This window comes from Nipponia nippon, unplaced genomic scaffold, assembly GCF_047370975.1.
Source record: "Nipponia nippon isolate SJK-2023a ecotype South Korea unplaced genomic scaffold, ASM4737097v1 scaffold_9, whole genome shotgun sequence".
Taxonomy (NCBI): Eukaryota; Metazoa; Chordata; class Aves; order Pelecaniformes; family Threskiornithidae; genus Nipponia; species Nipponia nippon.
In genome coordinates this window covers 33281144-33294354 of record NW_028262413.1, presented here as the reverse complement: position 1 = coordinate 33294354, position 13211 = coordinate 33281144, and the positions used below count along the sequence as shown (strand labels likewise).

General features: G+C 47.8%; 2 protein-coding genes across 9 annotated transcripts in view; one reads left to right on the top strand and one right to left on the bottom strand.

Moving 5' to 3' along the window:
* The window catches only part of ADAM10 (ADAM metallopeptidase domain 10), a 55489-nt gene extending 46380 nt beyond the window's left edge, over positions 1-9109 (bottom strand). For 2 of the 3 annotated variants that reach the window (XM_087745416.1, XM_087745418.1), the window contains exon 1: positions 7490-7745. In XM_087745416.1, the coding sequence (XP_087601542.1) occupies positions 7490-7544 (55 nt within the window). In that variant the 5' untranslated portion in view covers positions 7545-7745. Of the gene's footprint in view, positions 1-7489; positions 7746-8975 lie in introns of those variants that run through there. The other variant, XM_087745417.1, reaches the window with a different exon arrangement.
* A 307-nt stretch (positions 9110-9416) lies between these two features.
* The window catches only part of MINDY2 (MINDY lysine 48 deubiquitinase 2), a 35634-nt gene continuing 31839 nt past the window's right edge, over positions 9417-13211 (top strand). For all 6 annotated transcript variants that reach the window (XR_015701677.1, XR_015701675.1, XR_015701676.1 and 3 more), the window contains exon 1: positions 9417-10565. Coding sequence is in view for 2 of the 6 variants with exons in the window: in XM_087745421.1 (XP_087601547.1) it covers positions 9891-10565 (675 nt within the window). In the remaining 4 variants the exon portion in view is untranslated. The remainder of the gene's footprint in view (positions 10566-13211) is intronic.

Genomic DNA, 13211 nt, shown 5'->3' with positions numbered 1-13211 from the left:
TCTCATCCAGCTTTCCAGAAGCCTCTTAGGTGTCTTAAACATTTACAAAATTCATGATTTAAGCAAGTCTTAAATGCAAATAAGACACAGGATGAATCCAAAGTTTCAGCAACCGGCATGAGGAATTTTGAGGACGAAGGATGTTGTCCCTGTCTGATGTTTCTCTAATCACTTACAACACAATCTCACAGAACGAAGCAGAATGGCCCAAGAACTTCTATAAACCAAACCAGATTAGCTAGAGTCCATTTGTTATATCAAATTGATGCACAATACACATTAGCCTGATTACAGGTACATGCTTTCCAATTCCAGGTATATGACCCAAAAGTGTCAACATTAAAGAAATTAGCAAAATCAGCAAAATTAGCTGATAAGCTAAAACTTCAGATAAGTTTTAATTTTAAAATGAACCTAAATCTAGAATATGATACTAATAACTCACTTTAAAAACTTTATCAAAACTAAGGAGTTAGTATGCTGCAGAATATGTAAACTTCTGTGCTCCATAATCCCAAGACTATTTAACAAGTTAAACTTTTGTCAACTTTTCTGTGGTAGGAGGCTTCTACTAATGCATTTCTTGAATTGTTACAGGCCATTTTTTTCCTCAGTATTGCAAGGTACAATTTGAACAGCTTCAGGCACCTAGAAGAAAGTTTTAAAGCATAACAACTTACTGAAGACCAAATAATGCTTTGCACCTGATCCAAGTCTCATGACCACGTGAAAAGCTGAGAGACCGCACTCAACTGAGTCACAGAGAATAGTTTTTAAGTGCTAACTATTGTGACAAGACAGCAAAAGACTACTGACATTAAAAAGCCTTATAACTGTTCTCTGTGCTAAGCAAAAGCAGAGAGGGTTTTAAGCAAAAACCCTTTTGCTTAACCAAAATGTAATTACTTTCTGTGATCCCACAGGGAAACAATGCTATTTCTTTTCCCTTTCTCCAGAACTTAAAAAACTCCTTATGTTTTAAGTACTCTTATAGTGAACACTTAACACAAACACTCTTGCTGATCTCCTCTTGCTAAACCAAAGCAGCTGCATATCACCTGGAGTGTATGCTATTTAATAACTTTTCTAAAAAGGGACTTCAGACAGGGTTGAAACCAAGGTTTCAAAATGAACATTTACTTTAACTTCCAGAAGCACGTATAACATTAATATTGCTATAGCAATAGAAGTTTCTTAAACTGGAAAGAAGACTTCACTGAGGTGCATAAGGCAGGTACAGCTGCTAGCTCCAGTTTTTGTAATTAGCAGATTCCACATCAAAAAGGAGAAGTCTATCACAGAATGATTAGTATACCCCAAGAAATCATTACAATAGCATGCACACAGATCTCAACCTCTGTGACAAACTACTGTGGTTGTTTTGTTGTCATTGAAAAACTAGTATTTTTTTTAATAGAGACTGCAAGACAAAGATCTTTTCAAACAAGGATACGATCAGGAAGCCTGCAGTAAGGAACACCAAACCATGAGCATATCTAGATACAGTTTTAAGGAAGCTGCTCTACAAATTACATGTATCATGTTGCCATCAACTAAACATCAAAGATGGCATGGTTGCCTGGAAAGGCATCAAGTGGAATAAGCCAACGTTATACTTTGCCTAAACACTAAGCTAGTGGTCAGGAACCCTTTAAGATGCAGATATCCAAGAGTGACAATAGGATGGCTTTTGAACCTGACAGGATAGCCTTCTAAAGACTTGCTAAACTAGATGTGGCATTTCCTATGACAAAACCCCTGCAGGAATGAAGCTTTATTCTCATGGGCTTAGAAATAAATACAAGGAAGGACTTTAAAGAGAATTAGGCAGAACATTTAGGTAAATGCCTCAAGGTGACAGTCCCTGTGAAAGATTTTTGTGTATTAGGGTCTACAGCTCTTCAGGATCCCTGAAGAGTTATAAAGAAAGTATCTACAGTTGCAGTTCTGAACGGACACAAACCCCAATGGACAGACAGGGAGTCTGAGGGATGTATTCTCACCTAACTAAGCTTATGCAAAGGGTAAAATGTATCACCCATGGGATTTTAGCTATAAGCCTCCTGGCACACCTTGAGCAGCTATATGTAACAATTGTTTGATGGCCTATGCTAAACAATTTGCTGTTCAGTTCATTCATCATGGTTATTTTCCCAGCGAAGACTATGAATACTTCCCCCCACCCCCAAAAAAAACCCCTTCTCAGTCTGTGGGAGCGAAGCAGTACCTGCAGCAGAGGCAATGAGCTAGGGAACATGTAAGCCAATTGGATATACAGAAGTCCACAGGATCAGATGGGATGCATCCAAGAATGCTGAGGGAGCTGGCTGATGCCATTTCGAGGCTTTGTATCACCTGTTTGAAAGGTTGTGGTGGTGGTGGGGGGTTCCTGACAACTGGAAGACAAATGTCATCCCTGTCTTCAAGGAGGAGGGCCTGGAGATGTACAGACTGGTAAGACTAATCTCAGTATCTGGGAAGATTATGGAGGAAATTCTTACAGAAGCTAGCTTCATGCACATAGAGACAACTGGTAATAAACAGTACTGAAAGTTTACCAATGTAAACAAACATCTATTAAGTTTTTATATATCATGGTAAAAGATGATAACATTTAACTTCCTGTAAGAGGATAAATCAAGCATGAACTGTTCTAAAAGGTGAAGTTTATATTAAACCACTCAGATTAAGACTTGCATTACAAAGGCAAATGGTTCAAATACAGCTCAAGTTTGTTAGTGGGAAAAAAAAAAGCACAGAATACGACTTGATTGACTATCAGTAATTGTTCAACAGCCAGGATAACTCACCAGACAACTCTTTTTACTGCAAGTCTCATCACTGATTTGCAGATTTGAAATGTCAGCATATGATAAATATCTTTAAGAGAATTATTATTATAATTTTAATTAAGATTTAAAAAAAACAAAAAAGCAAGTTGTACTTCCTCAAGCTGTTTTCAATGTAGAGTTTATTTCTCTTTAAAAATGTTCCCTTTACATGGGACATTAAAGACTGTACATAGCATTCAGATTTAGCACTTCTGTACTTAAGTATATTGAAAGCCAGTAATCCTACCATATCGCTCCCAACTTGATTTTCACTTAAGAATTTATTCAGGTTGTAGTTTCATAACTTCCAGCAGAAGGGCAGGTCCCACTGCCCTTTTTCATCCACTCCATTTCTATTCTTCCCTTGTGCTGGCACTAAACTTGATTTAGCTGAAAAATATACTTTCTCTTCTGGTCAAGTTAGTTTTTGGTGAAAGAAAAATGTATAACCAAAAAGTCAAGTCAGGATCATTTACCTTCACTGAAAACTCACATTTAGGGCACAGTTAGACAGTACAGCACCACCAGTGTAAGCAGCATACAGATGTCTGCTTAATTTTGTTTTCCCCCACCCTCTTCCTCTCCACCCAGTGCAAGTCTTAGCTCTTCCTCCCCACCGGGCTTGGGGCTGCACAATAAACCAATGGAAGTTACATGCCTGGCAGGAAATGATTAATTCCTTTTGTTTAAATTAGCAGGTTGAACTGGCACCTCATGCCATCAAAAAAAAAAAGAGGAGGTGAGGTGGGAATGTATGGCCAGGGCAGGACCACCTGACAGCAGTAACTCATTACAGTGGCTCTGCCATACTGCATAACTGAACCTTTAGATCCTTTTAAAAGCAAAATAAACTGCAATCTTAGGCTTCTGGGCAATGGTATTTCAAAGTTACTATCTAAACACCTGATTTTATTTACTTTTAATTACCATGGGCATTTCTAAAACAACCATCCAACAGCTGCCTTTACCAGACACTGTCTCATCCAGCCACATAAAATTCGTAACATTTTTATTTTAAACCCCAGATAAATGCTGAAGGCCGAGTGCCACGTTAATGAAGGCTAGTATTCCTCTCAATTTATACCAAGGATGCAAACTAGATCACTCAGATGCTGATAGCTCATAAATGCCTTCCCACAACTCCCCCATGTGTCCAGAAAAAAAGAGAATTTCTCCCATGCTCACTGGGAAATAGGTAGTTCAATATTCAGCAGCAGAAGACACCAAGATACAACTTGGAAGTCCTAGCAGCATAGAAAAGTGTGTTGTAGCAGTGAAAACAAACAATTCATCATCTGATCAGCCTAGACAAAGCATGATCACTCTTGTCAAATCCAAGCTTTGAGGGTCTCATTAGTTCTCTCTTCCATATTTTCTATTCCCCTTCCCCCCCCCTTTTTTTTTTTTTTTGAGTGACCCTCAGGTAGAAGGAAAGGTTCTATCAGTTATTGCCATTCCTCAAAGAACATAATTATGTATGGATAATTAAGTACTGTTTAATATACCTGCATGCATCTTCATCACATGCAACAAAGCATGCTACTAAAAGACACAAATAGTATTGCCCAAACTAAGTACCACTTTATATGTGTCAAAATTATTAACAGCACCAGCCAGTGAATACATCCCTTAAGCCAAGCAATTCCAAAGGTATTGGGGAAAATGCTGAGATTCACTTAAAAAAAAAAAAAAGAATTCTTAAAATTCAATGTACTTATATCTTACTTTCTAGTATACAGTATCTACTTGACATAAATTCTACCTTTCCCCAATTACTAAAAAAAAAAAAAAAAAAAAATTGGCATGGCTTTTCCTTCTCACATTACTGAAACTGTATTCAAACTGACCTACTGGACCACTTGTTTTATGAAGGTCATATTCACTCAGTGGCAGCAAAGAAAGAAAAACTGCTAAGAGAGCCCTAAAAGTGATCTAATACCAAAACTCGATCAAGCACATGTTTCAGGGCCTATTAGACCAAATTGCTGATAACTTGTTTGTTTTAACCATAAATGATACAGACAGTTATAAAGCAGCATAATACAGGCATTGCAGTACACTTCATTAGTGCAGAAACACTAGTGATTGCATTCCTTTTACATAAGTTTAAGAATATAAACTACAAAAGAAAATAATTGTTTCAAATGAAACAAAGATTTAATTCACGCATTAAATCACTCACCTTTTTCCTCAAATAAACCATCTAAATTATGTTCTACCTTAATACTTTAAAACATTGATTTTGTGATTCATACTTAACTGTGAACTAAACTTAAAAATGGTTCTGTCAATCTATAGCACACCTTTATATCTAAAGTACCTAAAGACTATTACAATAGCGTATAAATATGGTACACAGGCACAAAGCCTTCCATAACTCTGAAAGAAGAGTTCAAACTCAGGAATCCTGTAAAAATATTCCAATCTTAGACTCAAAATACAGATGAGCATTTTTTTTAAAAAGTGCAGATTAATGGAATTTTTGAAATTATTACTATTTAATACCTATATGGCTTAAAACTAAACAACTTTATAGAGAAGCATAACTTAGCTTCAAGATTTGTGTAAAATTAATGAGCACGAGATGCACTGTACACAAATGAAACACCGGTAAACCATTGGGGTTTTTTCAGTTGTTTCCAGTTTGCACTGCTCTCACAGTAACATCATTAAGAATCCTGAACTTGCCCTTTTTCTGTGTGAAACACAGATAACACACAAATAAGATCTGCCTAGATGAAAGGCATGCAAACGAAGAACTCTATTTTTCAGTAAATAAAAACATTTACAGTACTCAAGAAACTCTATAAATGTGAACACAGTAAAAATAGGAAATTCTAATATTAAAAAGTAATTTTAATTCAACGCAGAGTTATGATAAATCTTTCATAATTATGTTGAGACTTTTACCAAAAATTTTCATAGGATATTTTGGAGATGTGTATTGGCCATCGTTTCTAGATTTCTATCCAGCATTATTAACCTTTCTTTAAAGGCTTACCTGTATTGCTAAACACCGACAGACACATGCACCTGTTACCTGCGAGTGAGGTGTGCTTCCTAGTGCCAGAAATGTTGAAGATGCCCATTCTTCTCTCAAAGAAGAAAATTAACATGAATTTCTAAAATAAGATATACTTCATGAACTTGCTTCTATATATCCAGAGGACTGTATTTTACATGCTTACTGTGATTTTAACTTTAAGGCATATTTGCCTGCCTAGAATTAAACAGTGGAAACAACCCTCACAACTGCTTAATGAATCACATTGAATTAATTCTGTGCCAGCACAGTTCAGTTCAGAAAACAAAGAGGCCTTGAAAAGTATGCCAATAATTAAGTCTGAAATATCTTGATAGTTTACAGGAATTTATGAGGGAAAAACCACCAGCAAACTCTTTTGTGTATACCACCCCTAATCATACAAATAACGGGATGACTTCTGCAAATCAGCTTGCTTTTTATCTCGCAGCTTAGCCGCAAGTAGAACCCACTGAAGTTTTCACATGCTTTGATGTTACTTTTTGAGACCATCTCAAAGGCCAGGATTTAGGGCTAAATTCTTTGTTAATAAACCTACGTATTGATGTACACACATGGAGAGCCCAGATAAATAGGAGAGGTGCCAAACGAAACAGAGGAAGTCTGTCCTTCGCTGCTCCACCCATCCTTCTCTAGACAAGACTCTCAGAAGTCCACCTTTTCCAGTGTCCATACTTGTAAATACTTGAAACTATTTCCCTACCATGACTTGACCAATTAGACCTTACCAGCCGCAGACAAGAAACTACCCTAATAGTTTCCTAACGCTGAACAACTCGTAACGGGAGCCGTTACAAAGTTCCACGTCCCCCAGGAACACAAGCATGTTTTTCTCCGGCCTGGGAGCGAGCGGAGACCCCCCTTGAAGCTACGGTCGCAATTCAGGAAAAACCCGGGCTCGTCTTTTATTTCCTTAAGCTGAACTTTCCGCCTACCCGCGCTTCCCGGTTTCGGGGAAGCGCCGCAGGGAAGGCGAGGCTGGGGGCGCGCCCCGCTCCGCGGGCAGCGGGACACCTGGGCGGCCGGCGGGCACCGCGCCGCCGCCCCCGCCCGCAGCCGCCCGGCCCGGCCCGGCCCGGCGCCGCCTCTCCCCGGGCACCGGTGCCCCAGAGCCGCCGCCTGGCCCCCTCCGCGGGCGAGGGACGGGGCGGAGGACGGTAACCGGGAAGCGGCTACGGGGACCGTGAGGGAAAGTCCCGAGGGACTGAAGCGGAGCCGAGAGCAGGGGAAGGCGCAGCCGAGCGCGGTGGGGGAGAGGGGCCGGGGAAGAAAGGAGGGGAGAGCAGCTGACTCGGTCCTCGGCGGGGGAAAGTCCCGGGAAAGGGCTGGGGGCGCCGGGCCGGCCCCAGGCGGCGGGGCCGGGCGGGATGGTGCGGACCATGCCCGGCGCCAGGCGACGGAAAGGAGAGCCCCGGCGGGCGGCCCAGCCGCGGCCTGCCACCGGGGCGCGGAGGCGCGGCGCCCCGGGAAGCGGGGCCCGCCGCCCCCAGCCCCGAGCCGCGCCGCGGCGGAGCGGGGGGAGGGAGGAATGGAGGAAGGGAGGCAGGCCGGCAGTCCCGAGCCAGGGCCGCAGGCCAGGGCCCCGCGGGGCTGGGCGGGCCCGGCCGCTCCTCACCTCCGGCGCCCGCCGCACAGGAGCACAGCAGGATTATCGTCCTCGCCAGATCCATCTTCACCGGGCCCAGGCCCCGCCACCGCCTACCCACAGCACATCCGCCCCAGTCGGCGCCGGGATGGGGAGGGGCGACCTCCGCGCCTCCCTCCGCTTTGTCCCCCGCCGCTCCGGAGGACCGCTTCCGCCCACGGATCGGCGGCTCGCCCCGCTGCGCCCCGCTCAGCTCCCCGCGCCACGACTTCCTCCACCCGCCCGCCCCCGCCCGCGCGACGCCACCGGCGGGGCGGGGCCGCAGGGCACGCCCCGACCGCGCGCGCCGCCCCGCCTCCCACGCTGCGCGCCGGGCGGGGAGGGGGCGGGACGCCAGGGACGACGCCCATAGGCTGCCGCCCCGGGGGGGGCGGGGCCTCGCCGCCGCCGCCGCCGCCGCCGCCGCCGCCGCCGCCGCCGCCGCCGCCGCCGCCGCCGCCGCCGCCGGGCCCGGGGCGGCTGTGCGCGCTCGGGTGCGAAGCGGGGCGGACCCGGCCGCGGGCCCCGCCCGAGGCACAGCGAGGGGACCGCCCCGAGCCGCCTCCGGCAGTGGGGTTCCTCCCCGGGCCGGCGGCTTCCCGGCTGAGGCAGGCCGGGGCCACGCCTGCCGCCGCCCTAGGGCTGCCCACGGGGCGGGGCGGTGAGCGGCCGCGGCCTCCCGGACCCTCGAAGGGCTCGGCCCGGGCCAAGGGGCGCCGGTGTCTGCGTGGGTGAGAAGGACCTACGTCCTCAGAGGGAAAGAACGAGCTGGTGCGCAAACTTTACCCGTACTTGTTGAGCAGGCTTCCCTCCGGTTCCTTTGCACCTCTGTCTACACAGCCTTAGGGCCGTTTACCGTAACGATGGCTTGCGGAAGAGTAAATACGTTACATCAGCTGGTTTCCTTTCTTCCTTTATCAGATACACGTTTTTCCTTGCAGAAACTAATTTACTTACTCACTTTTCGAGCTTTATTTTAGGTCACCTACTTCTCTCGATGCTCTACATGTCGGGAAGCATTGCAGTTGTCTGCACTGAACAGCAATTTCTCCATTTTGAGACTGTCTTGAGCAAACTTCACAATTCAAGTATAAAGGAAAATCCTCCAACGAAGATAAAAATGTGATCCATTCAGACAAAACGTTTCGTTTCTTGTTTGTCAATATGCTAATTCTTACATTCAACTATACTAACTCAAAGATTTATTTTTTATATTAGGGTTTGTGACAAGTTTCTCAGTTTACTGTCACCCCCCTTCTATTTGCACTTTTCCGTTCCTATTGCCCTTTCAGAATAAAAAAGTTCTTCCCCCGCTAACGCTGTTACAGCTGAGAAAAGTTGTTACACAAACACGTACGTAGAAAGTACAATTACGCTGGACGTACTTCAGGTAAGGCTGCTAAAGTTGATACAACTGTTTATGAACAGCTCAGGTAAGAGAACTGCTGAGAACAGAAAGAAGAAGATGAATTCTTACCTTCCCAAAACTGTATGTAAAGTTTGGGATTAAAAGCTGAAGGTTTCTACGGGCAGAGGAGGAAATCGGCTCAGAAGGGTGAAGTCTGAGTAATACAACTGCTTTGGCTCTTAAATTATCTATCACGCTCGCCACAATCACATTTTTATAATGCAGCTGCTCAACAGACCGCACTAAAACGCACTGAAGCCCTTCGGAGAGCTGGCCTGCCCCGCAGCAGGGGCCGCTGCTAACGCGGGGCGCCGCCGCGCCCGCCTCGCGCCCGCGGGCAGCCCAGGCTGCGGGGCGGGGCGCTGCCCGCCGCCCTTCCCGCGCAGGCGCGGCCCTCCCCCCCCCCGCCGGCCTCCTGCAAAACAGCCGGGGCGGGGGGGGGCCGCGGCCTCCGCCCTGCCTGGCGCTGGCCTGGCGCAGCGGGGCGGGGGCTGTCCCGCCGGGGAGCGGGTGCCCCGCTCCCTGCGCCGCTTCCAAGGGGCGCCCGGCAGCCGCTCGGCTCGGCTCGGCTCCGCGCGGCCGGCGGGACGCGGGCCCGGCCCTGCCCTGCCCCGCGGCTGCCGCGCCTCGTGCCGCCCCTTCCGGGCTCGCGCTGGGGTTGCCGCGCTCCCCGCGCCCCTCACGCGGCCGGCGGGCGCGCGCAGTCGCTCCCCACCCGTCCCCCCGCCGCTTCCCCGGCCGCCGCCGCCGCCCCCGGGCCCCCGCCCCGCCGGCGGCTTCCCCCGCCCCGCCGGCCCCGCCCTCGGGGCGCCCCCCCCGCCCCGGGCCCCGCCGTGACCCGCGGCTGCTTCCCCCTCCCGCCCACACGTCCCTGGCGGGGCGGAGCCGTCGCTGCTGTTATGGCGTCTCGGGCGCTGTTGGCGAAGGATCAGCCGCTGCGGTGCCAATAGAGAGCGAAGGAGCCGGGCGGCCGGCGGGCCGGGCATGGAGAGCCTGGCGCAGCCCCCGCCGCCTCCGGGCTCGCTGAAGAGGGGCGGCGGGGGCGCTGCCAGCCAGCTCCTCCTGGAAGAGGCGGCGGCAGGCGAGGGCGGCTGCAGGGACGGGCCCGCGGCAGCTGAGGAGGGCGGCGGGCGGCGCAGCCCTTCCCCTCAGCCGGCCCCCGCTCCCGCCACGGCCCCTCGGACGGCGTCTCCCTCACGGGCCGCGGAGGACAGCCCGCCGGCGGCGGACGGCGCGGGGCTGGCCGTGCCGGAGAGCCCCGGAGCGGCGCCTACCTCGGAGAGCGGTCCCGCGGGGGCCGGCTCCGGGAGCAGCGGGGCTCCCAGCCCCCCGGGGGAGGAGTCCCGGAGCCTGGACTCGCTGGAGTCCTTCTCCAACCTGCACTCCTGCTGCCCGAGCAGCTCCGAGCTCAACAGCGACGCCGAGGAGGCGGTGGCGGCGGGGGCCGCCTCGGGGGGCCCGGCCCCGGAGCCTGAAGGGGATAGGCCCGCGGCGGGCTCCCAGCTCCTCTCCGCCTCCAAGGAGCGCTTCCCGGGCCAGTCGGTCTACCACATCAAGTGGGTCCGCTGGAAGGAGGAGAACACGCCCGTCATCACGCAGAACGAGAACGGACCCTGCCCGTTGCTGGCCATCATGAACGTGCTGCTGCTGGCGTGGAAGGTACCGTGCGGGCGGGCGCGCCGGCCGCCGCCATGGCGGGTCTGCGCCGCGCCGGGCGGCCCGGGCGGGCGGCGCCGCTTGGGCAGCGCCCTGCCCTGGAAGCGCCGGCGTCGGCGGGGCTAACGAGGCGTTTCGGGTAGCGCCGAAGGCGTTCGGGGGCCACCTGTGCCACAGCCACCGCCGTGCGCCGCTGGAAGCCTGTGCTGATGAAGACGCAGACTTGTCTCTGCTGTTAGGCGCGTATCGCGTAGAGAACTTGGAAAATAAATAACGGCTTGCAGTCTGTTGCTGATATACCGCTGAGATGCTGCTGTCATGTGCGGACTTACTTTGCTGTCGTCTTAAAACAGAAATCAAAATCTAGATGATGCTTTACTATGCTGAGCAATATATGGTTTGCAGATGCGTGCGGGTTTCTACTAAGTAAACATTACTATTTATAGCACTGGAGACAGGCGGAATTTTGGGAAAATAGGTTAGTTTTGTATAATGCAGAATTGTACAAAATAGAGGTTTGTCTAACAGGGATGCATTCATGCAGTTACGCAGCATAGATTGTATTTAAATTAACAGCTAAATCGGGTCGTGATCAAGTACAGCTTTGAGACCTGGAAGTTCTTGTATTCTAATAGCCATCATGGATACAGACTTCCTGTAGTCTTAAAATAATTCTTTTTAACTTTTAAGCAGCTAAAATATAAGGTGTAATGTAATTATTAACACTTATATGGGAAAGGAATATCTGTTGGGGAAGAGCTATGAGGTCGTGTGCATTGCAAAACGAGAAGGGGGTACTTCTCGAGAAATGCTGGCAATTTAGTGCCAAAAGAGTGGTCAGCTGATAGAATGGAGTCGTAGAATAGGAAAGCTTTATGGGAATAGTTTCAATGTTGTCATATCAAGGGAAAGACATTTGGTATTGAAGGAGTAGAAGGTTGTTCCAGGTGTAACAGGTGACATAAAAGGTCAAAATGGAAATAATAAGAAGAAATTTGCTTAGAGGAAGGTAACTTCCCAGAAGATTGATGATTTTTTTGTTATGTTTTCTGTACGTTCTGAGCAGAATAGCTCGTACGTTAGGAGGAAAGCTGTGGTTACAGTGATGTAGATATTTAGCCATCGGTGAAAGCAGTAGAGGGAAGTTGTGTGTGACTTTAAGGTATTGCCTTACGTAGGTTCTGCCATGCTTAAGAGAGTGTGAAGCTTGTCTTAGACTTCAGTATTTAACACTCGTTTTCTGTGCTCCCTCTTTAACATCTAGGGGTGCGTGGAGGGCCTTGGAGAACTTACCATTCCTTATCATTCTGCGTGGTGGTGTTTTAAAAGGAATGGCAAGTTACAGGATTTTCCTTTTTAACCTTTGATTTAATGAAAGCATATAAATGGGGCAGTGCTGTTCTTGGTTTTTTGCATTTAAGTTTTTGGAGGTTTTGCTCCTTAGCATTCTTCCTTTGCCTCCTTAAATACATGATTGCTTTCTTCTGCTGGCCTCGATCCAGAATTTTAACTGACATTCTGCTTGGTCAAATATTACGTAGTGAGAATCAAGGTGATATCCAATTCCATAAATAGGTGAAAATCAAAATGCCTCTTGAGAGTGCCCTACCATTTCTTATTGCTAGGACTACTGGAAGGGTTTTCTATAATTCTGTCTGTTTATATAAAACCTTAGCAGAATTTACATGAATTGCAGACAGGCAGCTAAATTGGTGAAACTGCCATCACATGACTTCTTATTTATATGCTTGAGGGTTTTCCTGTTAGTTGGTTGTGTATTGCCCCTGCTTATAACTGATTTTACTAATTAGTGCCTCTCCAAATTAGCCTTTCTTTTCCCCAGTGTATAGTCAAGAACCATGTTGGCATTGTTTGGAGTGGCAAGCTTATTGGCAGCTCATCTGTACTTCACTGGCAGTAGCTAGCTACATACCAAGGCTGAGGATGGACATCCACATTCTTCTCACTTCTCCTGAACCCCAAGATGAACACTAGATTGGGTCAGGTAATTATAATTTGGGAAGAAGGAAGCAGACCAAGAGATGAAAATGGGTGAAAGCAGAGCAAGAATACCATGGTATGTGTTAGGTGAAAAGAAGCTATGTGGCGGGGGAAAAAAAAAAATGAAGAAAGAAGGAGATGAAGAGGGGGAAATAAAATTACAACAAAGAATAAGAAGGTAAACACTTAAGCTTTGGGCTCTTTTCCCTGTATTAGCCACCAACTTTCCTTCTCAGAACTCTGTTCTGACAAGGTTGAGAGTTTTGGTCGTCCTGTAGATAGATATGGTCTCAAATAACTTCAGATAATACATGCAAGTGCTCAAAGTTGAGAAACAATAGTTACAATAGTAGTTTTCAAGTTTCCACAGACACTTCCCTTTGCATGGCCAATTACATGCTTCTGTTATTCCAGAATGGGAGTGATAACCTTGAGCTCCAATACTACGTATGAGCTGTGCTTGTGCAGCAGTGAAAGTTGAATTCATGTAATTGTTTGTGACAAGTGGCGCATAATCAATTTGCTTAGAATTAAAGTCTTTATTTATTACTTAGTAATAAGTGGGAAGCCTTCTGAGGATATGTAGGCCATAATCACGGAAACATTTATGCCGAAAAATTCAGATCAACATTTGGAAATATTAAGGAG